The sequence below is a fragment of the Haematobia irritans genome, chromosome 4 (assembly GCF_050003625.1).
Source record: "Haematobia irritans isolate KBUSLIRL chromosome 4, ASM5000362v1, whole genome shotgun sequence".
NCBI classification, from domain to species: Eukaryota; Metazoa; Arthropoda; class Insecta; order Diptera; family Muscidae; genus Haematobia; species Haematobia irritans.
Genome location: NC_134400.1, coordinates 193,515,008 through 193,534,401, shown reverse-complemented (window position 1 = coordinate 193,534,401; position 19,394 = coordinate 193,515,008). Strand labels below are relative to the sequence as shown.

Genomic DNA, 19,394 nt, shown 5'->3' with positions numbered 1-19,394 from the left:
TTATATATAGCCGATCCCCAATCACACAAAAATTGGTCCATATCGGTTCATAATCATGGTTGCCACTCGATCCAAAAATAATCTACCAAAATTTCATTTTATATTTCTGGATAATTATCGTTGACTTTTTTATTTATCTTTAAGAATTATTTTTCATAGTTTCGTCTATAGGTCGATTAAAAAACATAGATATGATGTTTTTCTTTTATTTTTATTTCCAATATTTCGGTTGACTTCGTCAAAACCGTTTTCAAGGCTGAAGTGAAACAAAAAACAGAAAATTGTTTTTAAATTTAATTACAAAAATCACTAACAAACAAGACCAAACAATAAATTATTAAACTATTATAATTTACATTTGTTCTGGTGTACACAGCTTCACACTCTGTTTTACACTGAATTTAACTTTCTATTGTGCTTTTGTATTGTATGTCTATATATTCGAGCGCAGTTCTCAATGTCTTTCTTGTAATTCATTCTCTCGTCAGGTGGAGTGTTGATAATGTGTAGCATCTCAAGAGTAAATCTGCGTCTGTAATTGTTTTCGTGGTCTAAAATTTCTACCCCTTCAAAGTTTGGCTTGTGACCAGTCTGCGCACAGTGGGCCGCGAGTGCTGTTTTCTGCTCCATGGGTTTGTCAGTGGCTTTAATGACAGATTTGTGAGAAGATAGTCTGGTTTTGAGTTTTGTCATTGTAGTGCCAATATATGTCTTTTGACATAAATTAGATTTGTCACCTTTACATTTAATCTTATATATTATATTGCTTTTATCGTCATTTTTAATTTTGGTTTTAGTTTTGCTAAGTAGTCCCTTTACTGTTTTGGTAGTCTTTAACGCGAGCTGATATTTATCTTTGTCGTATATATCAGACTTACACAGTCGCTCCGAAAAGCCAGCTATATAAGTCACTGGCTTGTAAATTTTCATAACTTTTTCGTTATTCTCATTTTTGTTGTTCATCTGTTTCGATTTTACCTTATTTATTAGATTCTGAATTGTTCTTTTTGGGAAGTCATTATTGGTAAGTATCTTTCTAATTTTCTCTTCATTTTCCAAGTGAAATCCAGGATCACTAATGCTGAGTACTCTTCTGATGAAGTTAGTCGCAGTGTTAATTATGATACGTTTGTTATGATTGGAATAAAAGTTAAGTAGACGTCCAGAAGCTGTTGGTTTTTGATACCAGTTTAATTTTAGTTGGTTACCTTGTCTATGAACTATTGTGTCAAGATATGGCAACTTTTGGTCCAGCTCCTCTTCCTTCGTGAATTGGATTTGTCGGTTGTAAGAATTTAAAGCGTTAAGCGTTTCTTCGACGTCTGATATTTTTATAATGGCGAATATGTCATCTACATACTTAGTTACTACACGAGGCTTGGTTGTCTTCTTAAATACGTCGTCCAAAAGTTCCTCCATAGTGATGTCCGCTATGATTGGTGAAGCGGGGGATCCCATGGGCATGCCTTTTAGTTGCTCATAAACTCTGTCCTCAAATTTGAAATATCGTGTATCCTTAATGCAAAATATTATTAAATCTTTGAATATGTCTTTTGTTATTCCTGTATATTGCTCAATTTTTGTCCATTTTCTTTCAATCGTCTGAATCGCCAAGTTTATGGGTATACTTGGAAACAGGGATACAACGTCAAAGGAGATTAGAACTTCGTCATCTTGTATTGGCATGTCATTCACTTTAGACTTAAAGGCTATCGAGTCTTTTACATTGTATTTTGAGTCTTCTGTAATATTCTTTAATATGTTTACTATGTATTTGCATAGATTATACGAAGGTGAGTTTACTGACGAACAAATAGGTCGTAATGGCGTGCCCTCCTTGTGTATTTTTGGTAGACCGTAAATCCTTGGCGCTATTGCGGTCCTGCTTGTCAATTTGTTTTTTTCTTGCATACTAATAATATTAAGGTTAAACAGTTTATCCACTAATTTATTATTCTTTGTCTGGAGTCTTGAAGTAGGATCCACTTTTAATCGTTTGTACGTACACATATCGTGTACAATCTCTTTCATCTTTAAATTGTATTCCATTTTGTCCATTGCCACTGTTTTTCCCCCTTTGTCACTAGTTAGAATCAGAATGTCGTCATTGTCCTTTAAATATTTTCTTGTTTGTACCACTGCATTTGCTGTATATCTGTCTCTCATGCTCAGTTTCGGTTTACGCAAATGATCGTCTATTAATGTTGTAAGTTTAGTTCTCGCCATCTCCTGTCTCTCTCTGCTCTCAATCGTCTGTATGCAATCCTCTCCTTCTGCAATCGCTTGCAATAGTGGAAATTGTGTGTTGGTGTGCGGGAGAGCGTGTTTGGGGCCTAGTGAGAGTATCCATTGCACTTCTCTCGGTATATCTTTCTCTGTCTTATTCACAAACCAATCGTTGTTAGTTTTGATGTTAAGTTGTTTATTTTGTTGTTTTTTGAGTACTTGTAACTTTTTGATGTGAGTGGCTTTGTTCTTCTGTGCTCTGCTCTTGTATAGAATTCTTTCACTGTCCAAGTATAGATTGAGATCTTCTTGTGTGAGAAGCTCAACTAATTGAGTTTGCGCGCAATTATTGTTTTGTTGGGTTTCGTGTATTTGTTTGTGTTTGTACTCAATCAAAAGTTTTAAGATTTTCATATGAAAGTTATATGTGTGCTTTTGTAATGTTTTGTCTATATTTGGCGGGATAATTTTGTTTTTGTCTGTTTTGAAAATAGTATATGTGTGTTTGGTTGCATTCCTAACGAAGTTTGGTATGATACCTGCTCTCTTGCATTTTATCAGAAATGTTACAGAAGATTTTAGATTCGCTGTCTGCTTAAGAGTTTTTGAGTATCGTTTGGTAGCATTATATGTGTGATGATTGTATTTATGTTTGATATTTGTGTAGATTGTCATGGTGGAATGATTAATACGGCGTGCCTCCCGTTTATTTATATTTCTGGATAATTATCGTTGACCTTTTTATTCATCTTTAAGAATTATTTTTCATAGTTTCGGCTATAGGTCGATTAAAAAACATAGATATGATGTTTTTCTTTTATTTTTATTTCCAATATTTCGGTTGACTTCGTCAAAACCGTTTTCAAGGCTGAAGTGAAACAAAAAACAGAAAATTGTTTTTAAATTTAATTACAAAAATCACTAACAAACAAAACCAAACAATAAATTATTAAACTATTATAATTTACATTTGTTCTGGTGTACACAGCTTCACACTCTGTTTTACACTGAATTTAACTTTCTATTGTGCTTTTGTATTGTATGTCTATATATTCGAGCGCAGTTCTCAATGTCTTTCTTGTAATTCATTCTCTCGTCAGGTGGAGTGTTGATAATGTGTAGCATCTCAAGAGTAAATCTGCGTCTGTAATTGTTTTCGTGGTCTAAAATTTCTACCCCTTCAAAGTTTGGCTTGTGACCAGTCTGCGCACAGTGGGCCGCGAGTGCTGTTTTCTGCTCCATGGGTTTGTCAGTGGCTTTAATGACAGATTTGTGAGAAGATAGTTTGGTTTTGAGTTTTGTCATTGTAGTGCCAATATATGTCTTTTGACATAAATTAGATTTGTCACCTTTACATTTAATCTTATATATTATATTGCTTTTATCGTCATTTTTAATTTTGGTTTTAGTTTTGCTAAGTAGTCCCTTTACTGTTTTGGTAGTCTTTAACACGAGCTGATATTTATCTTTGTCGTATATATCAGACTTACACAGTCGCTCCGAAAAGCCAGCTATATAAGTCACTGGCTTGTAAATTTTCATAACTTTTTCGTTATTCTCATTTTTGTTGTTCATCTGTTTCGATTTTACCTTATTTATTAGATTCTGAATTGTTCTTTTTGGGAAGTCATTATTGGTAAGTATCTTTCTAATTTTCTCTTCATTTTCCAAGTGAAATCCAGGATCACTAATGCTGAGTACTCTTCTGATGAAGTTAGTCGCAGTGTTAATTATGATACGTTTGTTATGATTGGAATAAAAGTTAAGTAGACGTCCAGAAGCTGTTGGTTTTTGATACCAGTTTAATTTTAGTTGGTCAACGATAATTATCCAGAAATATAAATAAACGGGAGGCACGCCGTATTAATCATTCCACCATGACAATCTACACAAATATCAAAAATAAATACAATCATCACACATATAATGCTACCAAACGATACCCAAAAACTCTTAAGCAGACAGCGAATCTAAAATCTTCTGTAACATTTCTGATAAAATGCAAGAGAGCAGGTATCATACCAAACTTCGTTAGGAATGCAACCAAAAACACATATACTATTTTCAAAACAGACAAAAACAAAATTATCCCGCCAAATATAGACAAAACATTACAAAAGCACACATATAACTTTCATATGAAAATCTTAAAACTTTTGATTGAGTACAAACACAAACAAATACACGAAACCCAACAAAACAATAATTGCGCGCAAACTCAATTAGTTGAGCTTCTCACACAAGAAGATCTCAATCTATACTTGGACAGTGAAAGAATTCTATACAAGAGCAGAGCACAGAAGAACAAAGCCACTCACATCAAAAAGTTACAAGTACTCAAACAACAACAAAATAAACAACTTAACATCAAAACTAACAACGATTGGTTTGTGAATAAGACAGAGAAAGATATACCGAGAGAAGTGCAATGGATACTCTCACTAGGCCCCAAACACGCTCTCCCGCACACCAACACACAATTTCCACTATTGCAAGCGATTGCAGAAGGAGAGGATTGCATACAGACGATTGAGAGCAGAGAGAGACAGGAGATGGCGAGAACTAAACTTACAACATTAATAGACGATCATTTGCGTAAACCGAAACTGAGCATGAGAGACAGATATACAGCAAATGCAGTGGTACAAACAAGAAAATATTTAAAGGACAATGACGACATTCTGATTCTAACTAGTGACAAAGGGGGAAAAACAGTGGCAATGGACAAAATGGAATACAATTTAAAGATGAAAGAGATTGTACACGATATGTGTACGTACAAACGATTAAAAGTGGATCCTACTTCAAGACTCCAGACAAAGAATAATAAATTAGTGGATAAACTGTTTAACCTTAATATTATTAGTATGCAAGAAAAAAACAAATTGACAAGCAGGACCGCAATAGCGCCAAGGATTTACGGTCTACCAAAAATACACAAGGAGGGCACGCCATTACGACCTATTTGTTCGTCAGTAAACTCACCTTCGTATAATCTATGCAAATACATAGTAAACATATTAAAGAATATTACAGAAGACTCAAAATACAATGTAAAAGACTCGATAGCCTTTAAGTCTAAAGTGAATGACATGCCAATACAAGATGACGAAGTTCTAATCTCCTTTGACGTTGTATCCCTGTTTCCAAGTATACCCATAAACTTGGCGATTCAGACGATTGAAAGAAAATTGACAAAAATTGAGCAATATACAGGAATAACAAAAGACATATTCAAAGATTTAATAATATTTTGCATTAAGGATACACGATATTTCAAATTTGAGGACAGAGTTTATGAGCAACTAAAAGGCATGCCCATGGGATCCCCCGCTTCACCAATCATAGCGGACATCATTATGGAGGAACTTTTGGACGACGTATTTAAGAAGACAACCAAGCCTCGTGTAGTAACTAAGTATGTAGATGACATATTCGCCATTATAAAAATATCAGACGTCGAAGAAACGCTTAACGCTTTAAATTCTTACAACCGACAAATCCAATTCACGAAGGAAGAGGAGCTGGACCAAAAGTTGCCATATCTTGACACAATAGTTCATAGACAAGGTAACCAACTAAAATTAAACTGGTATCAAAAACCAACAGCTTCTGGACGTCTACTTAACTTTTATTCCAATCATAACAAACGTATCATAATTAACACTGCGACTAACTTCATCAGAAGAGTACTCAGCATTAGTGATCCTGGATTTCACTTGGAAAATGAAGAGAAAATTAGAAAGATACTTACCAATAATGACTTCCCAAAAAGAACAATTCAGAATCTAATAAATAAGGTAAAATCGAAACAGATGAACAACAAAAATGAGAATAACGAAAAAGTTATGAAAATTTACAAGCCAGTGACTTATATAGCTGGCTTTTCGGAGCGACTGTGTAAGTCTGATATATACGACAAAGATAAATATCAGCTCGCGTTAAAGACTACCAAAACAGTAAAGGGACTACTTAGCAAAACTAAAACCAAAATTAAAAATGACGATAAAAGCAATATAATATATAAGATTAAATGTAAAGGTGACAAATCTAATTTATGTCAAAAGACATATATTGGCACTACAATGACAAAACTCAAAACCAGACTATCTTCTCACAAATCTGTCATTAAAGCCACTGACAAACCCATGGAGCAGAAAACAGCACTCGCGGCCCACTGTGCGCAGACTGGTCACAAGCCAAACTTTGAAGGGGTAGAAATTTTAGACCACGAAAACAATTACAGACGCAGATTTACTCTTGAGATGCTACACATTATCAACACTCCACCTGACGAGAGAATGAATTACAAGAAAGACATTGAGAACTGCGCTCGAATATATAGACATACAATACAAAAGCACAATAGAAAGTTAAATTCAGTGTAAAACAGAGTGTGAAGCTGTGTACACCAGAACAAATGTAAATTATAATAGTTTAATAATTTATTGTTTGGTCTTGTTTGTTAGTGATTTTTGTAATTAAATTTAAAAACAATTTTCTGTTTTTTGTTTCACTTCAGCCTTGAAAACGGTTTTGACGAAGTCAACCGAAATATTGGAAATAAAAATAAAAGAAAAACATCATATCTATGTTTTTTAATCGACCTATAGACGAAACTATGAAAAATAATTCTTAAAAATTGCATTTTTATAGAAAACATTGTCAAAATGTTATTTTGACAAAATTTTATTTCTATAGAAAATTTTGTCAAAATTTTATTTCTATAGAAAATTGTTTCCAAATTTTATTTCTATAGAAAATTTTGCCACTTTGTCATTATTTCTATAGAAAATTTTTTCCAAATTTTATTTCTATAGAAAATTTTGTCAAAATTTTATTTCTATAGAAATTTTTTTCCAAATTTTATTGCTATAGAAAATTTTGTCAAAATTTTACTTCTATAGAAAATGTTGTCAAAATTTTATTTTGTCAAAATTTTATTTCTATAGAAACTTTAAACTTAATTATATACGTAGTTAATCGGCCCTTTTGTAGTTTAATATATACCACGTATGGATTATGTGGTATATATTACGTTGGTAGGAAGTTTTATGATACCTTGCCATCGGCTTCAGTAGACGTTTCTACGCAATCCATGGTGGAGGGTACATAAGCTTCGGCCTGGCCGAACTTACGGCCGTATATACTTGTTTTAACTTTAGGTGAACTATTTCTATATAAATCTTCTTCCAAACTTCGCATGTTACAACAATTTCAGAATTTTTAAATATTGTTCATAGAACTACTTCCAAACTTTGCTTGTATCCACGTTTGCTAATACTGTGTATTTATCGCTGTTTTTGTTCACCTATCAAACGGTCATACGAATTTTCCGGAAAAAACTAGTCCATCAGAACATTTTTAAGTTATTCGCTAATGATATAAACTATCGCACTTGTTCTTGAAAACTCTATGAAAATTATTTTTATATATAATTATTGACAGTTCTTCCAAACTTCTTCAAATTATTCATCGATATCTTCGAAATACTGTGCAACACTGTATAACAGTAACAACAATACCCATCAAGTGATGCCAATAAAAAAATATTCCTAAAACAAATTAAAGTAATCTGCACATTCTCTCGTGCCAACACACACACGCACACTTCGGACAAAATAATAGCCACGCATACTCAATCCAATTGACGATTCGCATAAAACAACAACAACAAGTATTAACCGAACCAATAATCTATGGGCCGACCAACAAGCCATCAACTACTTAAATTACCAACAACAATAGACCCTCTTCGTATTGTTGTTGGCAGTAATGGTGTTGGCGTTTTGTTTTTGTTGTTTTTTTATTGTATGGTGTTGATTGTTGTGATGTGTTTTGTATTGTTTTTTAGCATGTTTCCATACCATCGTAGCGCAAGAGGGGCAGTATGTACGATATTTTAAGGGGTTTGTAACATTTGATCTTGTAATTGAATTCCAATAATCAAATTTAATGAATGGGATTTAGTTAGGATGGAAGAAAGCCCTTTTTTCACTACCAAGAATTTGGAGACGGAATGGGCGAAATATTTTTTTCGCGACGAACTAATACAATAACCTTGTCAGCAAACATGTCTTCTTTTCTTGTCTACTTAAACTCCTCAACAACTTTGATGTTTTCTCTCTCAAAAGAGCAGAGTCATTTCTTAAATGAAAATTACATTTGATGACAGCAAAGAATACTCACATGTATTAAGACCCAGCTTTGTCATTACTAAACTGGAGAGCTGGGTGTCTTTCTCTACGGAATGTATATCGAACCCCGGACGGGTTCAAGAATAGCCATTGATGTCAAGGTTGCTACAGTTGCTAGAATTCTACCAAAAATGGTGGACTTTTTACTGTTTGGTAGATTAGTGGAATTCTTCATGTATTGGTAGATTTTGCAAAATCTTTCTCCCCAACTAAGAGGTACTTCAAATTGATGGATTTTGTACGATAGTTTATTATATTTGATTTTCTTAGATTAGTACTTCAATTTATTTAGAGTATACTAATAGAAAAAATTACGTTCCATAGTCGTGAACGGACGGTGACAAAATGAAACGGAAACGTTCACAAAAAATCGAAACGGAATGTTCCCAATTTCGTCCACGGGCGTTCACGATTTCATGAACGGCATTCGTTTTTCTTTGGCCATGAAAAGTCATAAAATAATCGTTAGACGTTATTATGGCAACTCCTCGGTGGTGCAATGTGCTAAGGCGACTGTTAGCGCGTATGGCGCAGAAAACACTGGTTCGAGTCACGCCAGCGGAAATCTTTTTTATACCCACCACCATAGAATGGTGATGGGGGTATAATAAGTTTGTCATTCCGGTTGTAACACATCGAAATATCGATTTCCGACTATATAAAGTATATATATTCTTGATCAGGGAGAAATTCTAAGACGATATAACGATGTCCGTCTGTCTGTCTGTCTGTTGTAATCACGCTACAGTCTTCAATAATGAAGCAACCATGCTGAAATTTTGCACAAACTCGTCTTTTGTCTGCAGGCAGGTCAAGTTCGAAGATGGGCTATATCGGTCCAGGTTTTGATATAGTCCCCATATAAACCGACCTCCCGATTTGGGGTCTTGGGCTTATAGAAATCGTAGTTTTTATCCAATTTGCCTGAAATTTGAAATCTAGAGGTATTTTATGACTATAAAGAGGTGTGCCAAAAATGGTGAGTATCGGTCCATGTTTTGGTATAGCCCTCATATAGACCGATCTCCCGATTTTACTTCTTGACCTTATAGAAACCGCAGTTTTTACTCAATTTACTTGAAATTGGAAATCTGGAGGTATTGTAGGACCACAAAAACGTGTGCCAAAAATTGTGAGTATCGGTTCATGTTTTGGTATGGTCCCCATATAAAACGACCTCCCGATTTGGGGTCTTGGGCTTATAGAAATCGTAGTTTTTATCCAATTTGCCTGAAATTTGAAATCTAGAGGTATTTTATGACTATAAAGAGGTGTGCCAAAAATGGTGAGTATCGGTCCATGTTTTGGTATAGCCCCCATATAGACCGATTTCCCGATTTTACTTCTTGGGCTTATAGAAACCGCAGTTTTTATTCAATTTACTTGAAATTGGAAATCTAGAGGTATTGTAGGACCACAAATACGTGTGCCAAAAATTGTGAGTATCGGTCCATGTTTTGGTATGGTCCCCATATAAAACGACCTCCCGATTTGGGGTCTTGGACTTATAGAAATCGTAGTTTTTATCCAATTTGCGTGAAATTTGAAATCTAGAGGTATTTTATGACCATAAAGAGGTGTGCCGAAAATGGTGAGTATCGGTCCATATTTTGGTATAGCCCCCATATAGACCGATTTCCCCATTTTACTTCTTGGGCTTCTAGAATCCGAAGTTTTTATCCTATTTGCCTGAAATTGGAAATCTAGAGGTATTTTCGGGTCATAAAGAGGTGTGCCGAAAACGGTGAGTATCGGTCCATATTTTAGTATAGCCCCCATAAGAACGATCACCCGATTTATCTCCTTGGGTTTCTAGAAACCGTAGTTTTTATCTGATTTGCCTGAATTTGTAAATATTCTGATATTTTAGGCTCACAAAAACGTGTATCGGATTAAGTTTTTATCGGTCCATTTGATAATGCCTCCATATAGACCGACTTCACTTCTTGACGGTGTAGAAGGCGCACTGATCATGAAAATTGCTTTAAACTCAATGTAAAATTTTCAGATTTTACTTCCACAGATTTAAGATTTCAAATTAAGACGTTATTTTATAATTTTCTTGCACACTTACAAGAGATGTTAATGATTCCTCTAAAACTCAAACAAAAAATGATTCTTATAAATCCAGAATCTGATATAGTCCTCATAGGTGAAATCTTTAAATTTATCTTCGGGAAGTGTCCTCAAGTCCTCAACCCTCCTGAAATTTCAAAGGAAACCCTAATATTTGGTTCATGGTGGTGGGTATTTAAAATTCGGCCCGGTCGAACTTAGTGCTGTATATACTTGTTTTTAATTTTGTTTATAAAGTCGTAACCATAACGTTTTCAGATCATGAACGCTGGTTGTTGTTTTGACAACGCATGGTGTCATTTTATCGTTGTCAGATTGACACCGCCTGTTCTCAGTTTGACACCACATGTGTGTTGATTCACTTTCATGAACGAATCGTTTTGAAATGAGCACGCCGTGCATGATTTTTTCTATGAGTGTACTTACATTTACTATATTTATACTCGTATACGAGTAGAAATGAAATTTTGGCACAATATTCTATAGCAATAAAATTTTGACAAAATTTTCTAAAGGAATAAAAGAAAATTTTCTATCAAAATAAACTTTTGACAAAATTGTCTATAGAAATAAAATTTTGACAAAATAGTCTAAAGAAATAAAATTTTGACAAAATTTTGTATAGAAATAAAATTTTGACAAAAAGTGTCTATAAAAAAAATTTAACAACATTTTGTAGAGAAATAAAATTTTAAAAATTGCCTGTAGAAATAAAACATTGGCAAAAAACGAAATAACATTTTAACAAAATGTTCTATAGAAATAAAATTTTGACAAAATTTTCTAGAGAAATACAATTTTGACAAAATTTTCTATGGAAATAAAATTTTGACAAAATTTTCTAAAAAAATAAAATTTTGAAAAAAAAACATCTATAGAAATAAAATTTTGACAAAATGTTCTATAGAGATAAAACTATGACAAAATTTTATATAGAAATATAATTTTGACATAATGTTCTATAGAAATAAAATTTTGACATATTTTTTCCCAATTGACAATTGTTGATAAAAACAAGCTCGAGGTCTACATGATTAATTTTTATTTATTCAATATTTCGTCTTTTCATTGAAAGACTTCATCGGGAAAATTTTTTGACACAATTTTATATAGAAATAAAATTTTGACAAAATTTTCTAGAAAAAAAATTAACAACATTTTTTAGATAAATAAAATTTTGACAAAATTTTCTATAAAAATAAAATTTTGACAAATTTTCTATAAAAATAAAATTTTGAGAAAATTGTCTATAGAAATAAAATTTTAACAAAAGTGTCTATAGAAATAAAATGTTGATAAAATAGTCTAAAGAAATAAAATGTTGAAAATTTATAGAAATAAAATTTTAACAAAAGTCTCTATAAAAAAATGTAACAAAATTTTTTAGAGAAATAAAATTTTGACAAAATTTTCTAGAGAAATACAATTTTGACAAAATTTTCTATAAAAACAAGTAAGGAAAGTCTAAAGTCGGGCGGGGCCGTCTATATTATACCCTTCACCATTATGTAGACCAAAATTTGTGTTACCTTCAAATTTGTTGGGAGTTATTATCAAGGTTTATATTCCCATATACAAATATTTATATCTGAAACGATTTGGAGAAAATTTGTTGTACTTCTACCCAATCGCTAGGATTAAAAATTAAATAGGCTAAAATCATGGGATGAAACACAATTTTAGTAAAAACAAGTAAGGAAAGTCTAAAGTCGGGCGGGGCCGACTATGTTATACCCTGCACCACTTTGTAGATCTAAATTGTCGATACAATATCACATCCAATGTGTTGGGGGCTATATATAAAGGTTTGTCCCAATTACATACATTTAAATATCACTCGATCTGGACAAAATTTGATAGACTTCTACAAAACCTATAGACTCAAAATTTAAGTTGGCTAATGCACTAGGGTGGAACACAATGTTAGTAAAAAACAAGTAAGGAAAGTCTAAAGTCGGGCGGGGCCGACTATATTATACCCTGCACCACTTTGTAGATCTAAATTTTCGATACCATAACACATCCGTCAAATGTGTTGGCGGCTATATATAAAGGTTTGTCCCAAATACATACACGCAAAAAAATAATTCTTTCCTCCCAAACGAAATTTTAGACAAACAAAGTTCGTTTCTCATTTGCTTTTCGCTCTAAAGAAGTGTATTTGGAAGAAAAGTATATAATTTTTGTGATAAACATTTATTCTTTTCCAGGATGTAAAAACAATTTCATAAAGACAAACTCAAAAAAACATTGTTTTCTTGATAATTGCATTTTCCCTCACATCTTTCTCACGCCCACGAGGTTTTTTAGTTCTTAACATCCTTTTCTTGTAATACCAACAATGTAGAAGAAATTATACGATTTTATAAATTTTTAAAATTTTTTTACCTTTCGCCTGGACGGAGAATCGAACCGCGGCCCATGCACTTTGTAAGCCAACACACTATCCACTGAGCTATGTACCTGTTATGGTCATCAATAGATAAATATCCATATAAGTTATATTTATATAGCATAGCTTGCGGCGCCCATGAAACGAATAAACAAAGTTTATTTAACAGAAACAAACATTTAGTTTGGCACCGTGGAGCAGTGGTTGCTACATCTGACTTGCATGCCAAGGGTCGTGGGTTCGATCCCTGCTTCGACCAAAGTTTTTTTGTTGTTTTTTTTTTGCATTTATTCCAGATATGTTCGGAAGATTCCGAAAAAATGTTGAACATTACATTGTACTATATTAAATTTTGAACTGTAAAATGTGTCTTATTAAAGACCTAAAGTCAGAAAAGAACAGTGGTTGATATAAACGAAATGGACTGTGATGTTGTTTCAAAAAAACTTTTTTTATTGAAAAAATAAAAATTTTGTAACAAACGAATTTTTTGGGTGATAAAAGTTTAAAATTTTCGAAGCAATTCAAAAAACTCTAACAAAAGAAAAACGTTTTCGGTACACGTTTTCCAAACGTTTTTGTTTTCTTTGCGTGTACATTTAAATATCACTCGATTTGGACAGAATTTGATAGACTTTTACAAAATCTATAGACTCAAAATTTAAGTTGGCTAATGCACTAGGGTGGAACACAATTTTAGTAAAATTTAGTAAGGAAAGTCTAAAGTCGGGAGGGGCCGACTATATTATACCCTGCACCACTTTGTATATATAAATTTTCGATACCATATCACAATTTTAGTAAAAACAAGTAAGGAAAGTCTATAGTCGGGCGGGGCCGACCATATTATACCCTGCACCACTTTGTAGATCTAAATTTTCGATACCATATCACATCCGTCAAATGTGTTGGGTGCTATATATAAAGGTTTGTCCCAAATACATACATTTAAATATCACTCGATCTGGACAGAATTTCATAGACACCTACAAAATCTATAGACTCAAAATTTAAGTCGGCTAATGCACTAGGATGGAACACAATTTTAGTAAAAAAAATATGGGAAACATTTAAATCTGAAGCAATTTTAAGGAAACTTCGCAAAAGATTATTTATGATTTATCGCTCGATATATATGTATTAGAAGTTTAGGAAAATTAGAGTCATTTTTACAACTTTTCGACTAAGCAGTGGCGATTTAACAAGGAAAATGTTGGTATTTTGACCATTTTGTTCGAAATCAGAAAAACATATATATGGGAGCTATATCTAAATTTTTATAGATTTATCTAAATCCTGTGCCAAATTTCAACCAAATTGGGCCAAAACTCAGGCTTGTAGGACCATATTAGTTCACATCGGGCGAAAGATATATATGGGAGCTATATCTAAATCTGAACCGATTTCAATCAAATTTTGCACACTTGACTATACTACTAATTGTACTCCTTGTTCAAAATTTCAACCAAAGTGGACCAAAACTCTGGCTTCTGGGACCGTATTAGTCCATATCGGGCGAAAGATATATATGGGAGCTATATCTAAATCTGAATCGATTTCAAACCAAATTTGGCACGCATAGCTACAATGCTAAATCTACTCCCTGTGCAAAATTTCAACCAAATTGGGCCAAAACTCTGGCTTGTAGGACCATATTAGTTCACATCGGGCTAAAGATATATATGGGAGCTATATCTAAATCTGAACCGATTTCAATCAAATTTTGCACACTTGACTATACTACTAATTGTACTCCTAGTTCAAAATTTCAACCAAATTCGGCGTAAAATCTGACTTCTGGGGCCATATAAGTCCATATCGGGCGAAAGATATATGGGAGCTATATCTAAACCTGAACCGATTTCAATCAAATTTTGCACACTTGACTATACGACTAAGTGTTATGTTTTTACAAATTTTCAAGCAAATCGGTATAAAACTCTGGCTGCTGCGTCCATGTTAGTGTATGTCGGGCGAAAGATATATATGGGAGCTATATCTAAATCTGAACCGATATCTTCCATTCTGACCCAAATTGGGAACATGTGCCAAATTTGAAGGCGATTGGACTTAAATTGCGACCTAGACTTTGATCACAAAAATGTGTTCACAGACAGACGGACAAAGTTATATCGACTCAGGGACCCACCCTGAGCATTATTGCCAAAGACACCATGTGTCTATCTCGTCTCCTTCTGGGTGTTACAAACATATGCCGGGTATAAAAATATGGGAAACATACATTTAAATCTGAAGCAATTTTAAGGAAACTTCGCAAAAGTTTATTTATGATTTATCGCTCGATATATATGTATTAGAAGTTTAGGAAAATTAGAGTCATTTTTACAAATTTTCGACTAAGCAGTGGCGATTTTACAAGGAAAATGTTAGTATTTTGACCATTTTTGTCGAAATCGGAAAAACATATATATGGGAGATATATCTAATTCTGAACCGATTTCAACCAAATTTGGCACGCATAGTTACAATGCTAATTCTACTCCCTATGCAAAATTTCAACTATATCGGAGCAAAAAATTGACCGCTGTTAGCAAATGAGTGCAAATCGGGCGAAAACTATATATGGAAGCTATATTTAAATCTGAACCGATTTGGCTGATATTTTGCAAGGTTTTCGAGACTCATAAAATATTCGGATGTACGGAATTTGAGGAAGATCGGTTGATATACACGCCAATTATGACCAGATCAGTGAAAAATATATATGGCAGCTATATCTAAATCTGAACCGATTTTTTTCCAAAATCAATAGGGATTGTCTTTGAGCCAAAACAGGACCCTATACCAAATTTTAGGACAATCGGACTAAATCTGCGAGCTGTAATTTACACACAAAAATACACCAACAGACAGACAGACGGACAGACAGACGGACAGACAGACAGACGGACATCGCTAAATCGACTCAGAATTTAATTCTAAGCCGATCCGTATACTAAAAGGTTGGTCTATGATTACTCCTTCTTGGCGTTACATACAAATGCACAAACTTATTATACCCTGTACCACAGTAGTGGTGAAGGGTATAAATATGGGAAACATTTAAATCTGAAGCAATTTTATGGAAACTTCGCAAAAGTTTATTTATGATTTATAGCTCGATATGTATGTATTAGAAGTTTAGGAAAATTAGAGTCATTTTTACAACTTTTCGACTACGCAGTGGCGATTTAACAAGGAATAGGTTGGTATTTTGACCATTTTTGTCGAAATCAGAAAAACATATATATGGGAGCTATATCTAACTCTTAACCGATTTCAACCAAATTTAGCACGCATAGCTACAATGCTAATTCTACTCCCTGTGCAAAATTTCAATTAAATCGGAGTAACAAATTGGCCTCTGTGGTCATTTGAGTGTAAATCGGGCGAAAGCTATATATGGGAGCTATATCTAAATCTGAACCGATTTCAACCAAATTTAGCACATTTACCGATACTATTAAACGTAATCCTTGTGCAAAATTTGAAGCAATTCAGGGCAAAACTCTGGCTTTTGTGGCCATATAAGTCCAAATCGGACGAAAGATATATATGGGAACTATATCTAAATCTTAACCGATTTGGAGACTCATAAAATATTCGGATGCACGGAATTTGAAGAACATCGGTTGATAAACACGCCAATTATAACCAGATAGGGGATAAATATATATGACAGCTATATCTAAATCTGAACCGATTTTTCCAAAATCAATAGCGATGGTCTTTGTTCCCCAAAACGACCCTGTGCCCAATTTGAGGACGATCGGACTTAAACTGCGACCTGTACTTTGCACACAAAAATACATGAACAGACAGACAGACAGACGGATGGACAGACAGACAGACGGACAGACAGACGGACATCGCTAAATCGACTCAGAATTTAATTCCAAGACGATCGGTATACTAAACGACGTCTCAGACATTTCCATATTTGCGTTACATACAAATGCACAAACTTATTATACCCTGTACCACAGTAGTGGTGAAGGGTATAAATATGGGAAATATAAAGCTAGAGTAATTTTGATGCAATTGTACAAAAGAGTATTTGTGGTTTATCGGGCGATACATATGTATTCGAGATATAGGACAATGAGAGTAATATTTATAATTTTTGCTACCCAGCAGTGGCGATTTTACAAGGATATTGGTTAAATCTCGCCAAGATATGTGGTCAATTGTGGGTTGTGATATATTATTTGGCCAATTCAGGCGATATTTCCACAAGTCGGAGTTTTATTTAAAATTCGAACATTCTGTGGAATGTTTGGCATTACAGTGTGTAGAATATGACTACGATATGGGGAAATCATCACAGAATTTTGTGTAAAATATGGGTATCTTGGCCATATTAGATCAAGATGGCACACTTAGATACCATATTAAATGTATTCTCTGTGGAAACTATCGAGTCAATTGGAGGAAACTCCCATTGAAAATGGGTCTAAAATATGAAACATTCTACTATATTTCCCCTACTCTGGCGTCAATATATATGGGAACTGTTTGTGCCAAACAGGACAACCCTACAATCTTCCCCTCAGAACCAGATCTCTTAACTATTAATGAAAATATTCAGATACTCGCACTAAAAAAAGTACGATATATTTGACATTTATTAACGAAAAAATTTTTAATTCTCCACTAAACCATACCACGTCAAATAGCAATTTCCGCTAATCTGTCGCATTAAATTTGTTAGGTTCTTACTGGTAAGAATCAATCCGAAAATAAATCTTGAATTCCAAAACCAAATCTAACTCCCTTGTTTTTCCTTCTTATTTCTCGGTTCATATGTTCATTGGAAACATATTCCCTCGAATTCTTTTGGAGGTGAAAAGCCAACCGTCATCTGTGACTTTCTGCTCTTTGCATCATCCACCACTTCCCCCGTGCATCAACAGGAGCTATATCTTAATATGAACCGATTTTGGCACGCTTCACGAGACCATTAAACGTACTCTTTGTGCAAAATTTGAAGCAAATCAGGGTAAAACTCTGGCTTTTTTGCCCCTATAAGTTCACATCGGACGAAAGATACATATGGGAGCTATATCAAAATCTGAACCGATTTGAACCAAATTTGGCACGCTTAACGATACCATTAAACGTACAACTTGTGCAAAATTTGAAGCAAATCAGGGCAAACCTCTGGCTTTTGAGGCCATATTAGTCGAAATCGGACGAAAGATATATATGGGAGCTATATCTAAATCTGAACCGATTTGGCTGATATGTGGCATATCTCACGAAAGCCCCAAAATATTTGGCTGCCCGAAATTTTGATAAAATACGTTGATAAATACGTCAATTATGACCAGATCGGTGATAATATATATGGCAGCTATATGTAAATCTGAACCGATTTTTTTCAAAATTAATAGCGATTGTCTTTGAGCCAATGTAAAACTCTGTGCCAAATTTGAGGACGATCGGACTTAAACTGGGAGCTGCACTTTGCACACCAAATTACATATACAGACAGACGGACGGACGGACAGACAGACAGACATCGCTAAATCGACTCAGAATTTAATTCTAAGACGATCGGAATACTAAACGATGGGTCTCAGACTTTTCCTTCTTGGCGTTACATACAAATGCACAAACTTATTATACCCTGTACCACAGTAGTGGTGAAGGGTATAAACAGTATTTTTCATCCGCGTAGTATAACGAAATATTTTATGTAGGGAAAAAATATATATATATTTTTTTTTGATGACCATTATAGGGTATCCCAAATTCGACACGATTGTGTCTTGTGGCTATTACCTCTTGAAATTTGTTGTTTTTATTTTCTGTTAAATTTTGTTTTATTCCATTTGTGGGGCTGAATGTCCAAACGTCAATGGACACAATCAATTTCTATAAAAAGCATCTCTAGTTAGGGAATCCGGTTTAATCAGTTAACTAAGCTAAAGCGAACGACAACCTAAAAAAAGCCAATCATTCAAAAACAAAAAAAAAAAAAAACTTCCAACGACCTAAACTCATCTTCCAAAAAAATATATTCTACATTCTTTTAAGCGATAATAAAGAACAAAAACACGGATAAACGTTTGAGGAGGAAACGAATTGTTCTCACTATGAAATAAAAAAATCAGAAAAAAGTGACAAGAAAAATTGTGATTTTATGTAAAAGAAGGCAAACAAGAAAGAAATTTAATAAAAACCGACAAAAAAAAACTAAACAAATTTTCAATAGTACAAATTTGAAAATTAAAAAAGAAAATATTTAGAAAAACTTAAGCAATAAAAAATATTAAAACAGAAATAAATTCTAAAGAAAAAAAAAAAAAAAACAAAACATTTATAAAAATTTTAAATAAATAAACAAAAACCCAAAAAACAGAACTAAATATTTTAAATAGCCATTTGTAAAAGTTTTAATCAAAAATACAAAATCATTATTCAAACTTAAGAAAAAGAACAAAAACATCTAATTAAACAATTATGAAAAAATTACAATAAAATATAAAAGACCAAAAAAA

General features: G+C 33.5%; 2 protein-coding genes across 2 annotated transcripts; one reads left to right on the top strand and one right to left on the bottom strand.

Annotated features, from left to right (window-relative positions):
* Positions 1 to 390: 390 nt before the first annotated feature.
* Positions 391 to 2,901, bottom strand: LOC142235920 (uncharacterized). Its single transcript, XM_075307169.1, has 2 exons — positions 2,766 to 2,901; positions 391 to 2,552 (listed from the first exon to the last, which is right to left on the bottom strand). Exons 1-2 carry the CDS (start codon positions 2,899 to 2,901, stop codon positions 391 to 393), a joined length of 2,298 nt encoding a protein of 765 aa, XP_075163284.1.
* Positions 2,902 to 3,466: 565 nt separating this feature from the next.
* On the top strand, positions 3,467 to 6,614 carry LOC142235919 (uncharacterized). Its single transcript, XM_075307168.1, has 5 exons — positions 3,467 to 3,470; positions 3,829 to 3,862; positions 3,909 to 3,992; positions 4,061 to 4,239; positions 4,453 to 6,614. The coding sequence occupies exons 1-5, from the start codon at positions 3,467 to 3,469 to the stop codon at positions 6,612 to 6,614; spliced, it is 2,463 nt and encodes an 820-aa protein (XP_075163283.1).
* Positions 6,615 to 19,394: the final 12,780 nt, after the last annotated feature.